At 52.8% G+C, this 18,600-nt stretch overlaps 1 protein-coding gene across 1 annotated transcript in view; it reads left to right on the top strand.

Annotated features, from left to right (window-relative positions):
* LOC106564921 (regulatory-associated protein of mTOR) overlaps positions 1 to 18,600 on the top strand; it is a 198,684-nt gene that overhangs the window by 124,155 nt on the left and 55,929 nt on the right. The window contains 5 exon segments of the mRNA XM_014131441.2: positions 1,093 to 1,194; positions 5,886 to 5,969; positions 6,411 to 6,521; positions 9,643 to 9,717; positions 10,014 to 10,079. Coding sequence (XP_013986916.1) covers positions 1,093 to 1,194; positions 5,886 to 5,969; positions 6,411 to 6,521; positions 9,643 to 9,717; positions 10,014 to 10,079 — 438 coding nt within the window.

The raw sequence follows: 18,600 nt of genomic DNA, 5'->3' as shown, positions 1-18,600 counted from the left end.
TTCCATTCAGCCACCAGAGTATTAGTTAGGTTGGGCAATTAGGCCTGGCTCGCAGTCGCAGTTCCAATTCATCCCAAAGGTGTTCGATGGGGTTGAGGTCAGGGCTCTGTGCAGGTTATACCACACCAATCTCGCCAAACCATTTCTGTATGGACCTCGCTTTGTACACAGGGGCATTGTCATGCTGAAACAGGAAAGGGCCTTCCCCAAACTGTTGCCACAATGTTGGAAGCACCGAATCGTCTAGAATGTCATTGTACGCTGTAGCGTTAAGATTTCCCTTCACTGGAACTAAGGGGCCTAGCCCAAACCATGAAAAACAGCCCCAGACCATTACTCCTCCTCCACTAAACTTTAATGTTGACACTGCATAGGGGAGGTAGAATTCCCTTGGCATCCGCCAAAACCAGATTTGTCCGTTGGACTGCCAGATGGTGAAGCATGATTAATCACTCCAGGGAACGTGTTTCCACTGCTCCAGAGTCCAATGGCGGTGAGCTTTACACCACTCCAGCCAACGCTTGGTATTGCGCATTGTGATCTTAAGCTTGTGTGCGACTGCTCGGCCATGGAAACCCATTTCATGAAGCTCCCGACGAACAGTTCTTGTGCTGACGTTGCTTCCAGAGTCAGTTTGGAACTTGGTAGTCAGTGTTGCAACCAAGGACAGCTTGTGTGGTCTACCACTTTGTGTCTGAGCTGTTGCGCCTAGACTTTTCCACTTCACAATAAAAGCACTTACAGTTGATCGGGCCAGCTCTAACAGGGCAGAAATTTGACGAGCTGACTTGTTGGAAAGGTGGCATCCTATGACGGTGCCACATTGAAAGTCACTGAGCTCTTCAGTAAGTCCGTTCTACTGCCACTGTTTGTCTATGGAGATTGCATGGCTGTGTGCTCGATTTTATATACCTATCACTAATGGGTGTGGCTGAAATTGCCGAATCCACTCATTTGAAGGGGTGTTCACATACTTTTGTATATATAGTGTATGTACTCTGTGAGTGAGCTCAGTATCAATGTACTGTATGTATTTAGATGTATATTCATCATAGATGTATTAAAACGATTGTTTTTGTTTCATCCCAATAGCACAGTCCGTTCTTTGCAGAGCAGCTGACAGCGTTCCAGGTGTGGCTGACCATGGGAGTGGAGAACAGGAGCCCCCCCGAACAGCTCCCCATCGTACTGCAGGTGCACAAACACACACACACCAACGGGCGTAAAATATCTACCCTACCCGAAAAACATCTTTCAGTTTTCCGAATCTTTCCCTTTAAATCGCCATAGCAACGTCCTCTTTCAACGTTGGTTGACTGGGTTTCGGGGAATAGAAAGTCACGGATCTGGAGATGAAAATAACGAGGGTATCGAGTTGAATTTGATTGGTCCAAAGTGTGGAAACGCCTCCTAATCTTACCACCTCCCAACGCCGAAATATGGAAGATATAAACTAGCAACGGTTCCAACAAACTAATGTTCTAATTTAATCAGTAAGCATATTAAGGTTATAATATTGTAGAGAAAAATCTGATTCATTGTATGTGATACGTAATGACATAGACTAAAGAGAACTACATTTCGACTAGGGCTGTCAAACGATTAAAATAATGAATTGCAATTAATCACATTAAATTCTGTAGTCAATCGTGATTAATCGCAAATGTTTTATTTGCTCAAATTTGGTGCTAAATAAAGTTTTTTTTCCATTTAAAAACAAAAGCGGTGTATTGAGTTGTAGGGATTGAAACAAAAAATATTCTGTTTCAGAATTTTCTTAATGGCATATTCACCATAAACAAGTTAAGCAATACAAAATTCCTGTAACTTACTAATGCTCCCAGTAGGCCACCCACACACACACACACACACACACACACACAGTTAAAGCTTTAGCCATTCAAAATGATTGTGCTCCCAATTACTGATTGGCTATAAGAAAATATAACTTGCTCTATGGATATGAAGAACAAACAGCATAAACCTGTCCCACAATGCCATGAATTCCACAGAACATAAACCTGTGACCATACACTTCAGTCGTCCTCCTATTTCCTTTCACTGAGCCGGTTGCTAAGAGACGAACAAGCCTGTTGACATTTTGAGATGATAAAGCTGCTCTCTTCTTCTGTACGATATGCCCAGAGAATGAAAACAACCTCTCACACGGTTCTGATGTGGCAGGCGTTGCCAGGGTCCTTCGTACGGATGCAGGCCAGCCTGGTGTGCCCCTGCATGCTGTGACCACCACTGTAGTGGACAGCCCTCATTGCTGATGCTGCACTCCTCCTCTTCATCAGACTCAGAAGAACTCAACAAGAGGGCAGCTTTCTTCTTTGGTGGCTCTGACTGTGTTGCTTCATCAGGTTGCTGTGCAGGCTTCTCTTCCTTCAGCAAGTTGCTGACCAAAGCCCACACCTCACCCCTCTCAGGTCTGGGAAGGCACTTCAGGTCCTTAAACCTCGGGTTAGTGCTGTGGCCATGTGAGCTTGGTGTTTTCCTTGCGTTTCTCCAGGTCTGTTGTGAATGTCAGCTTGAATCTTACCACGTAGGCAGGGTCATCATCGGAGCTCTCCATCACCCAGAGGAGATGGCACAAGACAGGCTACACCACTGAGCAGGAAATGTACTTCTCTCCTACCAGACAGTCAGTCATGTGCCTGCAGTGGAAGATAACACAATCACTTCAGTCAATTATGAGAGACTTGTTATACACAGACATATTCCCTCATTCACACAGACACATACTCTCTATCACACTTTCTTTCGCTCTCACTCACACACAATTTACACACACACACCACACACACACACAAAGATTACCTGCAGGGCTCCGGTAGTGCCTCCGGCTTCTGCAGTTTCTCCAGTTCAGCTGGGCCAGAGAATCTCAGTGGTTGTTGGTTTCTGTGGACACGCTTCACCATTTCCAGAGTGGAATTCCATCTTGTGCGAGTGACTCCTTTTGCCAATTTGCGACTTGCGGTTGTCCTAGCTCCGCAGCATTTGGTGGGCTGTGTTTAGTAGGAAACAACGCTTTGGAGCTGCAACTTCATCGTTGACGGTGGGAGTGGTTTTGCCGAATGGAATCATGGGAGTTTGAGCCTTTGAACAACAGAAAAGTATTGTCATAAGCTGACTAAATGTCATTGTAGATTGTTGAGCGTCCATTTAAAGTATTTCTAGATGTTATAAGACACTGATAACCAGAGCAACATACAGCAGGAAGTTCCAATATGATCAGAAAACTACAGACGGTCATATAGAAAGCTGAATATGATTTCATGAAATGTATTAGTCATCTCAGGGATCCTACTTGAAAACATCACAGAGAAGTCAATAGACATGAAGTCATAAAATTACACTGACTGTGTAGGACATCACTAAATACTTCATAATAGGGGTGTAACGGTACACGTATGGGTTTTCAAACTGTTTGGTATGGGAACCTTGGATCGGTCCGCACTGTGAACCTGAATGAATACATAAACAAATATATATATTCTTTACAACTACGCCTCTTGAGTAAATTTGAGCTGACAAAACATTTAGGCTATTCCGTTAAAACAACTAGAGGCTATGCCCACATTGTAATCAACATTCTAATAGGTGCATTTCAACCTGTCCTCTTGTGAGGCGCAGCCGGGAACTAGTTCTGTACGATGGCGAGGTGTGGGGTCGATAATCCTGGAGGATTCTCCATCGTTTCAATCTGTTTGGGAACATTTTGTTTTCCCCAGTAATTACCCTATATGTATTAAGCCACCGCTGCTAAATCGTGGCCACTGCAAAAAACAAAATACAATTATAATATCATTCCAAATGTTTAAAGTGGCGTGGCGGAGTTACCCTTTAAATGTCAAGCAGTTGCATGCTCTCTGTAAGCCTGGCTCAGTTAAATCAGGGCCTGCTCTAACTGCACAAATAATGCATTTATCTGCCTCGCTAGCTCCTCCAGGCTCTCTCTCTCTGGTTCTCGCTGCTCTTTCTCGCCTTCCCTCACCCTCTCCCTAACCCCCTTTACGTCAGCCTGGGTTTTCTTTAAAGTGGCACTTCACAGCAGCAGTAGCCCCATGTGTTGTTGTGCTGGCCTAGCCCCTACGCTGTACGGCTCCATGCTGTACTCAGCGTGGTCATTTTCCCCCTGACTCAGCCGAGCTGTGAGCTGCAGCTTTCCCTCACACGTCCACTGGGGAAAGAAAGGCAAATAAAAACCAAGAGGCTGTCTGGGAGAACCATCGGGGAGGGATAGTGTGGAGGGGTTTTCTTTTTCTGATGAGTGGGAGCGGAGCGGGTGTGATTTCTGTGGCTGTGCGCATGTAGAACATTGTACACACCCGCGTAAGAACAGACAATCTTACGTTGATCTCTAATATATAAAGCTGTGGCATTGCGTTCTCCGAGATATAGCGTGGGATTGTGTGGGATCTACTGATGAGGAGCTTTGGGAAAATGAGTAAAAGAGGGGAGGGGTCAGAAAGAGAATGCCTCTTAATGTCGTCATAGTAACATACTTCCCATTGAAACAAAAGGATTGGGAAAGATGACGATGTCATTAAATTGTGATGTCCTATGACTGCTAGCTCAGAAGGAATGGAGTTCTAGGGGAGACACATTCTCACAAAGCCCATTCAATCATTACGACAGTCTAGTGAATCAGTGGGTGGCTGCAGATTGAACATCTGTACTGGTTGACTCACTCCCTGATGACTTGTAACACGTGTTACTGATGATCACCCACACGCTATGATAGAGCAAAATGCTCTTTCGTTTTCCTGTCATTTGAGCTGGTCTTGGTCTGTTCGCATTAGTCGTGTGTGTGTGTGTGTGTGTGTGTGTGTGTGTGCGTGTGCGCGTGCGTGCGCGCGTGCGTGCGTGCGCCCACTGATTTGTCACTTGTCTCAGCAGTTGGGACCAGATTGATGAGCGACTTTGCTATTCTGTGTGTGTCATTAGTGGCTGTTTATATATTCCCATCGTTCAGAAGTATACTTTTTCATCCCTCCGCTTTCAACCGCTCTTCAATCGCTGAATATTCCTCTTGTATAACAGACAGACCACAAATTCCCAGGCTCTCCTTTCTCACACGTTCCCCTGGAGGGTTGAGGGGTAGCCCTGGCATGGTCCAACCCCGGTCTCCTCCTGCGTTCCCTCACAGCTGCTGGGTTGAGGTCACACCGCTCTAATAATACACAAAACTGTGCTAGAAATAGCAGTGTGTATGAGTTGATCGGGGGGGTGGGCCGTGTGGAATCCGCTCCCCCTCCCATGCGCGCATGTCCTCGCGCCCACGGCACACGGTCGCATGGGGACACGCCAACGTCCGGACCTGTTGGTTGCCAAAAACACGCACAATCTGTTAACATTACACCCCACCCACATGCACACAAATGCAATGTCATATACCGCAGGGAACCAGTGGAGGCTGGTGGGAGGAGCTATAGGAGGACGGGCTCATTGTAATGGCTGGAATGGAATCAATGGAACGGAGACAAACGGTTTCTAGAGGTTTGATGTGTTTGATACCGTTCCATTGATTCCATTCCAGCCATTACAATGGGCCCGTCCTCCTATAGCTCCGCCCACCAGCCTCCACTGATGGGAACACACCCATACACATGTATTCATATTCACCTCATTACACACAGGCCTCTTATGCTAATATGGTATGTACACCTGAAGCAGCCAAAACTCACACACACACACACACACACACACACACACACACACACAGAGAGAGAGAGACAAACAACTGCCAGTGCCAGCATATTGGTGAGTGGTGTGAGCCACCTGTTCCACCTCTCCCGCTCTCCTTTTGCTCACGATGCCACTAAACACGTTGAACACACCACGGTATTGAACTCTGCCCCCTCCCTGGTCTCTTTCAGGTCCTCTTGAGTCAGGTTCACAGGCTGAGAGCGCTGGACCTGCTCGGCCGCTTCCTGGACCTGGGACCCTGGGCCGTCAGTCTGGTGAGAAACTATACAGCATTCTTGTCTACCAATACACAAACACATAGCCAAAATACAAGTTTAGCTAGCACAGATAGATGATTATCGTAGATATACAAGCTCTCATCTACTGTCAGGTCTGAAACAATCTATATCATCTAGTAGACACTAAAAATAACAAGGTAACTCATGGAAAATATACTGTGTCCGTAAAATGTATTTAGTACTTTATGTATAAGCTGAAAGTAGAAGCCTAAGTGTTGTCGTCCATTAGTTTACTCCAATTAAGGAAGGTATATTTGGTATATTTATTTTAAAATAGACACAGATTTAGGGCCTTAGGGGCCTCTTAGTCTTTTCATTATTATAGAGGTGTTGCTAGAAAGACACAATAGTTAAAGCCAGTTCTGATTTCTTTGGGTAGGAATTTTAAAGTGAATAATATCTCTTGTGTGTGTTCAGGCCCTCTCAGTAGGGATCTTCCCCTACGTGTTGAAGCTGCTACAGAGCTCTGCGCGGGAGCTCCGTCCCCTGCTGGTCTTCATCTGGGCTAAGATCCTGGCTGTGGACAGCGTGAGTAGTAACACACACACACATACGCACTAGCACATACAGTTGAAGTCTGAAGTTTACATACACTTAGTTTGGAGTCATTAAAACTTGTTTTTCAACCACTCCACAAATTTCTTGTTAACAAACTATAGTTTTGGCAAGTCGGTTAGGACATCTACTTTGTCTGACACAAGTTATTTTTCCAACAATTGTTTGCAGACAGATTATTTCACTAATAATTCACTGTATCACAATTCCAGTGGGTCAGAAGTTTACATACACTAAGTTGACTGTGCCTTTAAACAGCTTGGAAAATCCCAGAAAATGATGTCATGGCTTTAGAAGATTCTGATAGGCTAATTGACATAATTTGAGGCAATTGGAGGTGTACCTGTGGATGTATTTCAAGGCCTACCTTCAAACTCAGTGCCTCTTTGCTTGACATCATAGGAAAATCTAAAGAAATCAGCCAAGACCTCAGGAGAAAAAAAATGGTAGACCTCCACAAGTCTGGTTCATCGTGGGAAGCAATTTCCAAACGCCTGAAGGTACCACGTTCATCTGTACAAACAAATAGTACGCAAGTATAAACACCATGGGACCACGCAGCTGTCATACCACTCAGGAAGGAGACGCGTTCTGTCTAGATATGAACGTACTTTGGTGCGAAAAGTGCAAATCAATCCCAGAACAACAGCAAAGGACCTTGTGAAGATGCTGGAGGAAACAGGTGCAAAAGTATCTATATCCACAGTAAAACGAGTCCTATATCGACATAACCTGAAAGGCCGCTCAGCAAGGAAGAATCCATTGCTCCAAAACCGCCATAAAAAAAGCCAGACTACGGTTTGCAACTGCACATGGGGACAAAGATGATACTTTTTGGGGAAATGTCCTCTGGTCTGATGAAACAAAAATGGAACTGTTTGGCTATAATGACCATCGTTATATTTGGAGGAAAAAGGGGGAAGCTTGCATGCCCAAGAACACCATCCCAACCGTGAAGCACAGGGGTGGCAGCATCATGTTGTGGGGGTGCTTTGCTGCAAGAGGGACTGTTGTACTTCACAAAATAGATGGCATCATGAGGAAAGAAAGTTATGTGGATATATTGACGCAAAATCTCAAGACATCATTCAGGAAGTTAAAGCTTGGTCGCAAATGGGTCTTCCAAATGGACAATGACCCCAAGCATACTTCCAACGTTGTGGCAAAATGGCTTAAGGACAACAAATTCAAGGTATTGGCGTGGCCATCACAAAGCCCTGACCTTAATCCCATAGAAAATTTGTGAGCAAAACTGAAAAAATGTGTGCGAGCAAGGAGGCCTACAAACCTGACTCAGTTACACCAGCTCTGTCAGGTGGAATGGGCCAGAATTCACCCAACGTATTGTGGGAAGCTTGTGGAAGGCTACCTGAAACGTTTGACCCAAGTTAAACAATTTAAAGGCAATGCTACCAAATACTAATTGAGTGTATGTAAACTTCTGACCCACTGGGAATGTGATGAAAGAAATTAAAGCTGAAATAAATCATTCTCTCTACTATTATTCTGACATTTCACGTTCTTAAAATAAAGTGGTGATCCTAACTGACCTAAGACAGGTAATGTTTACTAGGATTAAATGTTTGTAATTGTGGAAAATGGAGTTTAAATGTATTTGGCTAAGGTGTATGTAAACTTCCGACTTCAACTGTATCTACATGTGCATACCACACACACTCACTGTACACCATTACAATAACCAACCCATACCAGACTCCTACCATCAAAGCAAGCTATATTTTAATTATCGCACTGTATTTTAAACCAATTTCTCTCTCCCTACAGAATAGTTGATATGTGTCTATATAGGAACAGTCAAGTCGTATCTGTCACATGGAGCAGCTCTGTGTAGCTGTACAGAGACATGATTGCCATGAAGTCAATAACAGTCCCAGATAAAAGCAGAAAATGAACCCATTCAGTCAGTTAATGTCAGTCGATCAGTTGAACATCAGTTGACGTTAATGTAGAGTAATCATCAGGAGATTGAGTTGTGAGAGGCGGCTGCCTACATACAGGATTGAAATCATTGGCCAATTTAATAAATGGGACACTAGCCACTTTAATAATGCCACTTTAATAATGTTTACATATCTGGCATTACTCCTCTATGTATATACTGCATTCTATACTACTGTATCTTGGTCTATGCCACTCTATTGCTTGTCCAAATATTTATATATTCTTAATTCCATTCTTTTACTTAGATGTGTGTGTATTAGGTAGTCGTTGTGAAATTGTAAGATAGTACATGTTAAATATTGCTGCGCTGTCGGAACTAGAAGCACAAGCATTTTGCTACACTCGCATTAACATCTAACACAATAACATTTGATTTGTGCTACTTATTTTACGGATTCCTCAACCGTACGTATTTAGCTAGATATTGGATATCAATATTGGGTAATGTTCATAGAGGCCGTGCCATAAGTACGTGATAGCCATGTTTATAGTACACACTCGCTTCGTAGGTTATCTGTAACACAAAGAACATTGTCCTTTTAGCACATTATAGCTGTTGAATAAAATGGCCGCCCTAAAACTCACTTACACAAAGCATATTGCCTTTTTACTTACATGGTAGAACTTACCGTATAACCCTAAGGTAGTAGGACAGTCTGTAGTATTCTAGTGATTCTTTAGCATCCAGACAACCGAGTAGTCATCACAGTGTTAGTCAATGGTTAAGAATAATCAAAGGACTTTGAGATGAAAGGACAGGAAGAGAAGTCATTTTTTTCCTCTGTCAGATTAGTAGTGTGACTCAGGTATTGAGTTGTGCTATTCAATAATGTCTAGGCTATGTCTTTAGCCTTGGTTATAAATATTATGTTGAGTAGTTGCATATTTGTCGCACTGCAACATATGACAGTTCCTCAAGGAGCACAATAAAGTAATCAACCTAAATAGAAGAAATGCGAGTTATTTAGGCTGAGTTGATTCTACTGTAAGGATGGCAGGAGACTGTTGTCAGTGAAGTTTCTGAGTCGTGTTTTGTTCATCACTCGTGTAATAACAGCAGATTAATGACAAGAGGACTAGACTGACATACTAGATTGTTTCTCCTCCTCTCGCTCTCTCTCTCGCTCTCTAGTCGTGTCAGGCAGACCTGGTAAAGGACAACGGACACAAGTACTTCCTGTCTGTCCTGGCTGACCCCTACATGCCTGTGAGTATCACCCAATCAGAGCATGAGAAAACCGATAGCGCCACCAGGCACCCGTGGGTGTGACACAGATGTTACCCTTAACCACAGATCTAGAATCAGATTGCCCTTACCTCCGATCATAACCTTTTACATTATAGCTGAGAATATATCTGACCCTGTATCAGTGGTTAGTGGTGACTTCTACCTACTCAAACATGTTGTGTGCTATGATCCATAGCTCCCAGTAATGAATGAGGTGTTGGTGAACTGAGTTGATACATGGCAGTTGACTGTGTTTCTTGTGTTTTCTGTTTCAGGCTGAGCACCGCACCATGGCTGTCTTCATCCTGGCTGTGATTGTCAACAGCTACACCACAGGCCAGGTGGGTGTGGGTGGGTGTGTGTGTGGGTGTGTACTGTGTGGGTGTCTTGTGAGAGAAAGGGGACACAGGAGAGATGTTAGGGGAGAATGTGGTAAATTATTCGATGAAGAAATCACTTTAAAGGTGACGCTATTATAAAGCAAGCCCCACATTGATTAAAACCCTTCAACAGACACACTCATTAATTCTCCCCAACTCAGTAGATAATAAGTCATATTTTCAACATTTCCTCCCATTCTGCTTTCTCTCTCTCTGTCGCTTGCACACTCGCTCTCTCTCTCTGTCGCTTGTACACTCGCTCTCTCTTCGCTCGGTCTGTCGCTCGCTCGGTCTGTCGCTCGCTCGGCCTGTCGCTCGCTCGGCCTGTCGCTCGCTCGGCCTGTCGCTCGCTCGGTCTCTGTCGCTCGCTCGCTCGGTCTCTGTCGCTCGCTCTCTCGGTCTCTGTCGCTCGCTCTCTCGCTCTCTGTCGCTCGCTCTCTCGCTCTCTGTCGCTCGCTCTCTCGCTCTCTGTCGCTCGCTCTCTCGCTCTCTGTCGCTCGCTCTCTCGCTCTCTCGCTCTCTGTCGCTCGGTCTCTCGCTCTCTGTCGCTCGGTCTCTCGCTCTCTGTCGCTCGGTCTCTCGCTCTCTGTCGCTCGGTCTCTCTGTCGCTCGGTCTCTCGCTCTCTGTCGCTCGGTCTCTCGCTCTCTGTCGCTCGGTCTCTCTGTCGCTCTGTCGCTCGGTCTCTCGCTCTCTGTCGCTCGGTCTCTGTCTCTCGCTCTCTGTCGCTCGGTCTCTCGCTCTCTGTCGCTCGGTCTCTCGCTCTCTGTCGCTCGGTCTCTGTCGCTCGGTCTCTCGCTCTCTGTCGCTCGGTCTCTCGCTCTCTGTCTCTCGCTCTCTGTCGCTCGGTCTCTCGCTCTCTGTCGCTCGGTCTCTCGCTCTCTCGCTCTCTGTCTCTCGGTCTCTCGCTCTCTGTCGCTCGGTCTCTCGCTCTCTGTCGCTCGGTCTCTCGGTCTCTGTCGCTCGGTCTCTCGGTCTCTGTCGCTCGGTCTCTCGGTCTCTGTCGCTCGGTCTCTCGCTCTCTGTCGCTCGGTCTCTCGCTCTCTGTCTCTCGGTCTCTCGGTCTCTGTCGCTCGGTCTCTCGGTCTCTGTCGCTCGGTCTCTCGGGCTCTGTCGCTCGGTCTCTCGGTCTCTGTCGCTCGGTCTCTCGGTCTCTGTCGCTCGGTCTCTCGGTCTCTGTCGCTCGGTCTCTCGGTCTCTGTCGCTCGGTCTCTCGGTCTCTGTCGCTCGGTCTCTCGGTCTCTGTCGCTCGGGCTCTCGGTCTCTGTCGCTCGGTCTCTCGGTCTCTGTCGCTCGGTCTCTCGGGCTCTCTGTCGCTCGGTCTCTCGGGCTCTCTGTCGCTCGGGCTCTCTGTCGCTCGGTCTCTCGCTCTCTGTCGCTCGCTCTCTGTCGCTCGGTCTCTGTCGCTCGGTCTCTGTCGCTCGGTCTCTCGGTCTCTGTCGCTCGGTCGCTCGGTCGCTCGGTCGCTCGGTCTCTCGGCTCTCTGTCGCTCGGTCTCTCGGTCTCTCTGTCGCTCGGTCTCTCGGTCTCTCTGTCGCTCGGTCTCTCGGTCTCTCTGTCGCTCGGTCTCTCGCTCTCTGTCGCTCGGTCTCTCGCTCTCTGTCGCTCGGTCTCTCGCTCTCTGTCGCTCGGTCTCTCGCTCGGTCTCTCGGTCTCTCGCTCTCTGTCGCACAGTCTCTGTCGCTCGGTCTCTCTGTCGCTATGTCGTTCGGTCTCTCGGTCTCTGTCGCTCGGTCTCTCGCTCTCTGTCGCTCGGTCTCTCGCTCTCTGTCGCTCGGTCTCTCGCTCTCTGTCGCTCGGTCTCTGTCTCTCGGTCTCTGTCGCTCGGTCTCTGTCTCTCGGTCTCTGTCGCTCGGTCTCTCGCTCTCTGTCGCTCGGTCTCTCGCTCTCTGTCGCTCGGTCTCTCGCTCTCTGTCGCTCGGTCTCTCGCTCTCTGTCGCTCGGTCTCTCGCTCTCTGTCGCTCGGTCTCTCGCTCTCTGTCGCTCGGTCTCTCGCTCTCTGTCGCTCGGTCTCTCGGTCTCTGTCGCTCGGTCTCTCGGTCTCTGTCGCTCGGTCTCTGTCGCTCGGTCTCGGCTCTCTGTCGCTCGGTCTCTCGGTCTCTGTCGCTCGGTCTCTCGGTCTCTGTCGCTCGGTCTCTCGGTCTCTGTCGCTCGGTCTCTCGGTCTCTGTCGCTCGGTCTCTCGGTCTCTGTCGCTCGGGTCTCTCGGTCTCTGTCGCTCGGGTCTCTCGCTCTCTGTCGCTCGGTCTCTCGCTCTCTGTCGCTCGGGTCTTCGCTCTCTGTCGCTCGGTCTCTCGCTCTCTGTCGCTCGGTCTCTCGGTCTCTGTCGCTCGGTCTCTGTCGCTCGGTCTCTCGGTCTCTGTCGCTCGGGCTCTCGGTCTCTGTCGCTCGGGTCTTCGCTCTCTGTCGCTCGGTCTCTCGGTCTCTGTCGCTCGGTCTCTGTCGCTCGGTCTCTCGGTCTCTGTCGCTCGGTCTCTCGGGCTCTCTGTCGCTCGGTCTCTCGGTCTCTGTCGCTCGGTCTCTCGGGTCTCTGTCGCTCGGTCTCTCGGGTCTCTGTCGCTCGGTCTCTCGCTCTCTGTCGCTCTCTCTGTCCTCGGTCTCTGTCGCTCGGTCTCTCGGTCTCTGTCGCTCGGTCTCTCGGTCTCTGTCGCTCGGTCTCTCGGTCTCTGTCGCTCGGTCTCTCGGTCTCTGTCGCTCGGTCTCTCGGTCTCTGTCGCTCGGTCTCTCGCTCTCTGTCGCTCGGTCTCTCGCTCTCTGTCGCTCGGTCTCTCGCTCTCTGTCGCTCGGTCTCTCGCTCTCTGTCGCTCGGTCTCTCGGTCTCTGTCGCTCGGTCTCTCGGTCTCTGTCGCTCGGTCTCTCGGTCTCTGTCGCTCGGTCTCTGTCGCTCGGTCTCTCGCTCTCTGTCGCTCGGTCTCTCGGTCTCTGTCGCTCGGTCTCTGTCGCTCGGTCTCTCGGGCTCTCTGTCGCTCGGTCTCTCGCTCTCTGTCGCTCGTCTCTGTCGCTCGGTCTCTGTCGCTCGGTCTCTGTCGCTCGGGTCTCTGTCGCTCGGTCTCTCGCTCTCTGTCGCTCGGTCAATCTGTCGCTCGGTCTCTCGCTCTCTGTCGCTCGGTCTCTCGCTCTCTGTCGCTCGGTCTCTCGCTCTCTGTCGCTCGGTCTCTCGCTCTCTGTCGCTCGGTCTCTCGCTCTCTGTCGCTCGGTCTCTCGTCTCTGTCGCTCGGTCTCTCGGTCTCTGTCGCTCGGTCTCTGTCGCTCGGTCTCCTGTCGGTCTCTGTCGCTCGGTCTCTCGGTCTCTGTCGCTCGGTCTCTCGCTCTCTGTCGCTCGGTCTCTCGCTCTCTGTCGCTCGGTCTCTCGCTCTCTGTCGCTCGGTCTCTCGCTCTCTGTCGCTCGGTCTCTCGCTCTCTGTCGCTCGGTCTCTCGCTCTCTGTCGCTCGGTCTCTCGCTCTCTGTCGCTCGGTCTCTCGCTCTCTGTCGCTCGGTCTCTCGCTCTCTGTCGCTCGGTCTCTCGCTCTCTGTCGCTCGGTCTCTCGGTCTCTGTCGCTCGGTCTCTCGGTCTCTGTCGCTCGGTCTCTCGGTCTCTGTCGCTCGGTCTCTCGGTCTCTGTCGCTCGGTCTCTCGGTCTCTGTCGCTCGGTCTCTCGCGTCTCTGTCGCTCGGTCTCTCGGTCTCTGTCGCTCGGTCTCTCGGTCTCTGTCGCTCGGTCTCTCGGTCTCTGTCGCTCGGTCTCTCGCTCTCTGTCGCTCGGTCTCTCGCTCTCTGTCGCTCGGTCTCTCGGTCTCTGTCGCTCGGTCTCTCGGTCTCTGTCGCTCGGTCTCTCGGTCTCTGTCGCTCGGTCTCTCGGGCTCTGTCGCTCGGTCTCTCGCTCTCTGTCGCTCGGTCTCTGTCTCTCGGTCTCTGTCGCTCGGTCTCTCGGTCTCTGTCGCTCGGTCTCGGTCTCTCGGTCTCTCGGTCTCTGTCGCTCGGTCTCTCGGTCTCTGTCGCTCGGTCTCTCGGTCTCTGTCGCTCGGTCTCTCGGCTCTCTGTCGCTCGGTCTCTCGCTCTCTGTCGCTCGGTCTCTCGCTCTCTGTCGCTCGGTCTCTCGCTCTCTGTCGCTCGGTCTCTCGGTCTCTGTCGCTCGGTCTCTCGGTCTCTGTCGCTCGGTCTCTCGGTCTCTGTCGCTCGGTCTCTCGGTCTCTGTCGCTCGGTCTCTCGGTCTCTGTCGCTCGGTCTCTCGGTCTCTGTCGCTCGGTCTCTCGGTCTCCGTCGCTCGGTCTCTGTCGCTCGGTCTCTCGGGCTCTCTGTCGCTCGGTCTCTCGGGCTCTCTGTCGCTCGGTCTCTCGCTCTCTGTCTCTCGCTCTCTGTCGCTCGCTCTCTGTCGCTCGGTCTCTGTCGCTCGGTCTCTCGGTCTCTGTCGCTCGGTCTCTCGGTCTCTGTCGCTCGGTCTCTCGGTCTCTGTCGCTCGGTCTCTCGCTCTCTGTCGCTCGGTCTCTCTGTCGCTCGGTCTCTCGCTCTCTGTCGCTCGGTCTCTCGCTCTCTGTCGCTCGGTCTCTCGCTCTCTGTCGCTCGGTCTCTCGCTCTCTGTCGCTCGGTCTCTCGCTCTCTGTCGCTCGGTCTCTCGCTCTCTGTCGCTCGGTCTCTCGCTCTGTCTCTCGGTCTCTCGCTCTCTGTCGCTCGGTCTCTGTCGCTCGGTCTCTGTCGCTCTGTCGCTCGGTCTCTCGCTCTCTGTCGCTCGGTCTCTCGGTCTCTGTCGCTCGGTCTCTCGCTCTCTGTCGCTCGGTCTCTCGCTCTCTGTCGCTCGGTCTCTCGCTCTCTGTCGCTCGGTCTCTCGGTCTCTGTCGCTCGGTCTCTCGGTCTCTGTCGCTCGGTCTCTGTCTCTCGGTCTCTGTCGCTCGGTCTCTCGGTCTCTGTCGCTCGGTCTCTGTCGCTCGGTCTCTGTCGCTCGGTCTCTGTCGCTCGGTCTCTGTCGCTCGGTCTCTGTCGCTCGGTCTCTGTCGCTCGGTCTCTGTCGCTCGGTCTCTGTCTCTCGGTCTCTGTCGCTCGGTCTCTCGGTCTCTGTCGCTCGGTCTCTCGGTCTCTGTCGCTCGGTCTCTCGGTCTCTGTCGCTCGGTCTCTGTCGCTCGGTCTCTCGGTCTCTGTCGCTCGGTCTCTCGGTCTCTGTCGCTCGGTCTCTCGGTCTCTGTCGCTCGGTCTCTCGGTCTCTGTCGCTCGGTCTCTCGGTCTCTGTCGCTCGGGCTCTCGGTCTCTGTCGCTCGGGCTCTCGCTCTCTGTCGCTCGGGCTCTCGCTCTCTGTCGCTCGGGCTCTCGCTCTCTGTCGCTCGGTCTCTCGCTCTCTGTCGCTCGGTCTCTCGGTCTCTGTCGCTCGGTCTCTGTCGCTCGGTCTCTCGGTCTCTGTCGCTCGGTCTCTCGGTCTCTGTCGCTCGGTCGCTCGGTCTCTCGGTCTCTGTCGCTCGGTCTCTCGGTCTCTCGGTCTCTCGGTCTCTGTCGCTCGGTCTCTCGGTCTCTGTCGCTCGGTCTCTCGGTCTCTGTCGCTCGGTCTCTCGCTCTCTGTCGCTCGGTCTCTCGGTCTCTGTCGCTCGGGCTCTCTGTCGCTCGGTCTCTCGGGCTCTCTGTCGCTCGGTCTCTCGGGCTCTCTGTCGCTCGGTCTCTCGGGCTCTCTGTCGCTCGGTCTCTCGGGTCTCTGTCGCTCGGTCTCTCGGTCTCTGTCGCTCGGTCTCTCGGGTCTCTGTCGCTCGGTCTCTCGGTCTCTGTCGCTCGCTCCCTCGGTCTCTGTCGCTCGGTCTCTCGGTCTCTGTCGCTCGGTCTCTCGGTCTCTGTCGCTCGGTCTCTCGCGCTCTGTCGCTCGGTCGCTCGGTCTCTCGGTCTCTCTGTCGCTCGGTCTCTCGCTCTCTGTCGCTCGGTCTCTCGCTCTCTGTCGCTCGGTCTCTCGCTCTCTGTCGCTCGGTCGCTCGGTCTCTCGCTCTGTCGCTCGGTCTCTCGCTCTCTGTCGCTCGGTCTCTCGCTCTCTGTCGCTCGGTCTCTCGCTCTCTGTCGCTCGGTCTCTCGCTCTCTGTCGCTCGGTCTCTCGCTCTCTGTCGCTCGGTCTCTCGCTCTCTGTCGCTCGGTCTCTCGCTCTCTGTCGCTCGGTCTCTCGCTCTCTGTCGCTCGGTCTCTCGCTCTCTGTCGCTCAGTCTCTGTCGCTCGGTCTCTCACTCTCTGTCGCTCTGTCGCTATGTCGCTCGGTCTCTCGGTCTCTGTCGCTCGGTCTCTCGCTCTCTGTCGCTCGGTCTCTCGCTCTCTGTCGCTCGGTCTCTCGGTCTCTGTCGCTCGGTCTCTGTCTCTCGGTCTCTGTCGCTCGGTCTCTCGGTCTCTGTCGCTCGGTCTCTCGGTCTCTGTCGCTCGGTCTCTCGGTCTCTGTCGCTCGGTCTCTCGCTCTCTGTCGCTCGGTCTCTCTGTCGCTCGGTCTGTCGCTCTCTGTCGCTCGGTCAATCTGTCGCTCGGTCTCTCGCTCTCTGTCGCTCGGTCTCTCGCTCTCTGTCGCTCGGTCTCTCGCTCTCTGTCGCTCGGTCTCTCGCTCTCTGTCGCTCGGTCTCTCGCTCTCTGTCGCTCGGTCTCTCGGTCTCTGTCGCTCGGTCTCTCGGTCTCTGTCGCTCGGTCTCTGTCGCTCGGTCTCTGTCGCTCGGTCTCTGTCTCTCGGTCTCTGTCGCTCGGTCTCTGTCGCTCGGTCTCTCGGTCTCTGTCGCTCGGTCTCTCGGTCTCTGTCGCTCGGTCTCTCGGTCTCTGTCGCTCGGTCTCTGTCGCTCGGTCTCTCGGTCTCTGTCGCTCGGTCTCTCGGTCTCTGTCGCTCGGTCTCTCGGTCTCTGTCGCTCGGTCTCTCGGTCTCTGTCGCTCGGTCTCTCGGTCTCTGTCGCTCGGGCTCTCGCTCTCTGTCGCTCGGTCTCTCGGTCTCTGTCGCTCGGTCTCTGTCGCTCGGTCTCTGTCGCTCGGTCTCTCGGTCTCTGTCGCTCGGTCTCTCGGTCTCTGTCGCTCGGTCTCTCGGTCTCTGTCGCTCGGGCTCTCGCTCTCTGTCGCTCGGTCTCTCGGTCTCTGTCGCTCGGTCTCTGTCGCTCGGTCTCTCGGGCTCTCTGTCGCTCGGTCTCTCGGACTCTCTGTCGCTCGGTCTCTCGGGCTCTCTGTCGCTCGGTCTCTCGGGCTCTGTCGCTCGGTCTCTCGGGCTCTGTCGCTCGGTCTCTCGCTCTCTGTCGCTCACTCTCTGTCCCTCGGTCTCTGTCGCTCGGTCTCTCGGTCTCTGTCGCTCGGTCTCTCGGTCTCTGTCGCTCGGTCTCTCGCGCTCTGTCGCTCGGTCGCTCGCTCGGTCTCTCGCTCTCTGTCGCTCGGTCTCTCGCTCTCTGTCGCTCGGTCTCTCGCTCTCTGTCGCTCGGTCTCTCGCTCTCTGTCGCTCGGTCTCTCGCTCTCTGTCGCTCGGTCTCTCGCTCTCTGTCGCTCGGTCTCTCGCTCTCTGTCGCTCGGTCGCTCGGTCTCTCGCTCTCTGTCGCTCGGTCTCTCGGTCTCTGTCGCTCGGTCTCTCGCTCTCTGTCGCTCGGTCTCTCGCTCTCTGTCGCTCGGTCTCTCGCTCTCTGTCGCTCGGTCTCTCGCTCTCTGTCGCTCGGTCTCTCGCTCGGTCTCTCGCTCTCTGTCGCTCGGTCTCTGTCGCTCGGTCTCTCGCTCTCTGTCGCTCGGTCTCTCGCTCTCTGTCGCTCGCTCTCTGTCTCTCGGTCTCTGTCGCTCGGTCTCTGTCGCTCGGTCTCTGTCGCTCGGTCTCTCGGTCTCTGTCGCTCGGTCTCTCGGTCTCTGTCGCTCGGTCTCTCGCTCTCTGTCGCTCGGTCTCTCGGTCTCTGTCGCTCGGTCTCTGTCGCTCGGTCTCTCGCTCTCTGTCGCTCGGTCATCTGTCGCTCGGTCTCTCGGTCTCTGTCGCTCGGTCTCTCGGTCTCTGTCGCTCGGTCTCTCGGTCTCTGTCGCTCGGTCTCTCGGCTCTCTGTCGCTCGGTCTCTCGGTCTCTGTCGCTCGGTCTCTCGCTCTCTGTCTCTCGGTCTCTGTCGCTCGGCTCTCTGTCGCTCGGTCTCTGTCGCTCGGTCTCTGTCGCTCGGTCTCTGTCGCTCGGTCTGTCGCTCGTCTGTCGCTCGGTCTTCGGTCTCTGTCGCTCGGTCTCTCGGTCTCTGTCGCTCGGTCTCTCGCTCTCTGTCGCTCGGTCTCTCGCTCTCTGTCGCTCGGTCGCTCGGTCTCTGTCGCTCGGTCTCTCGGTCTCTGTCGCTCGGTCTCTCGGGCTCTCTGTCGCTCGGTCTCTCGGGCTCTCTGTCGCTCGGTCTCTCGGGCTCTCTGTCGCTCGGTCTCTCGGGCTCTCTGTCGCTCGGTCTCTCGGGCTCTCTGTCGCTCGGTCTCTCGGGCTCTCTGTCGCTCGGTCTCTCGGGCTCTCTGTCGCTCGGTCTCTCGGGCTCTCTGTCGCTCGGTCTCTCGGGCTCTCTGTCTCTCGGGCTCTCTGTCGCTCGCTCTCTCG

The sequence above is a fragment of the Salmo salar genome, chromosome ssa12 (genome assembly GCF_905237065.1).
Source record: "Salmo salar chromosome ssa12, Ssal_v3.1, whole genome shotgun sequence".
Classification (NCBI taxonomy): Eukaryota; Metazoa; Chordata; class Actinopteri; order Salmoniformes; family Salmonidae; genus Salmo; species Salmo salar.
The sequence above is the reverse complement of the archived record's forward strand: the minus strand, read 5'-3'. Positions and strand labels throughout refer to the sequence as shown.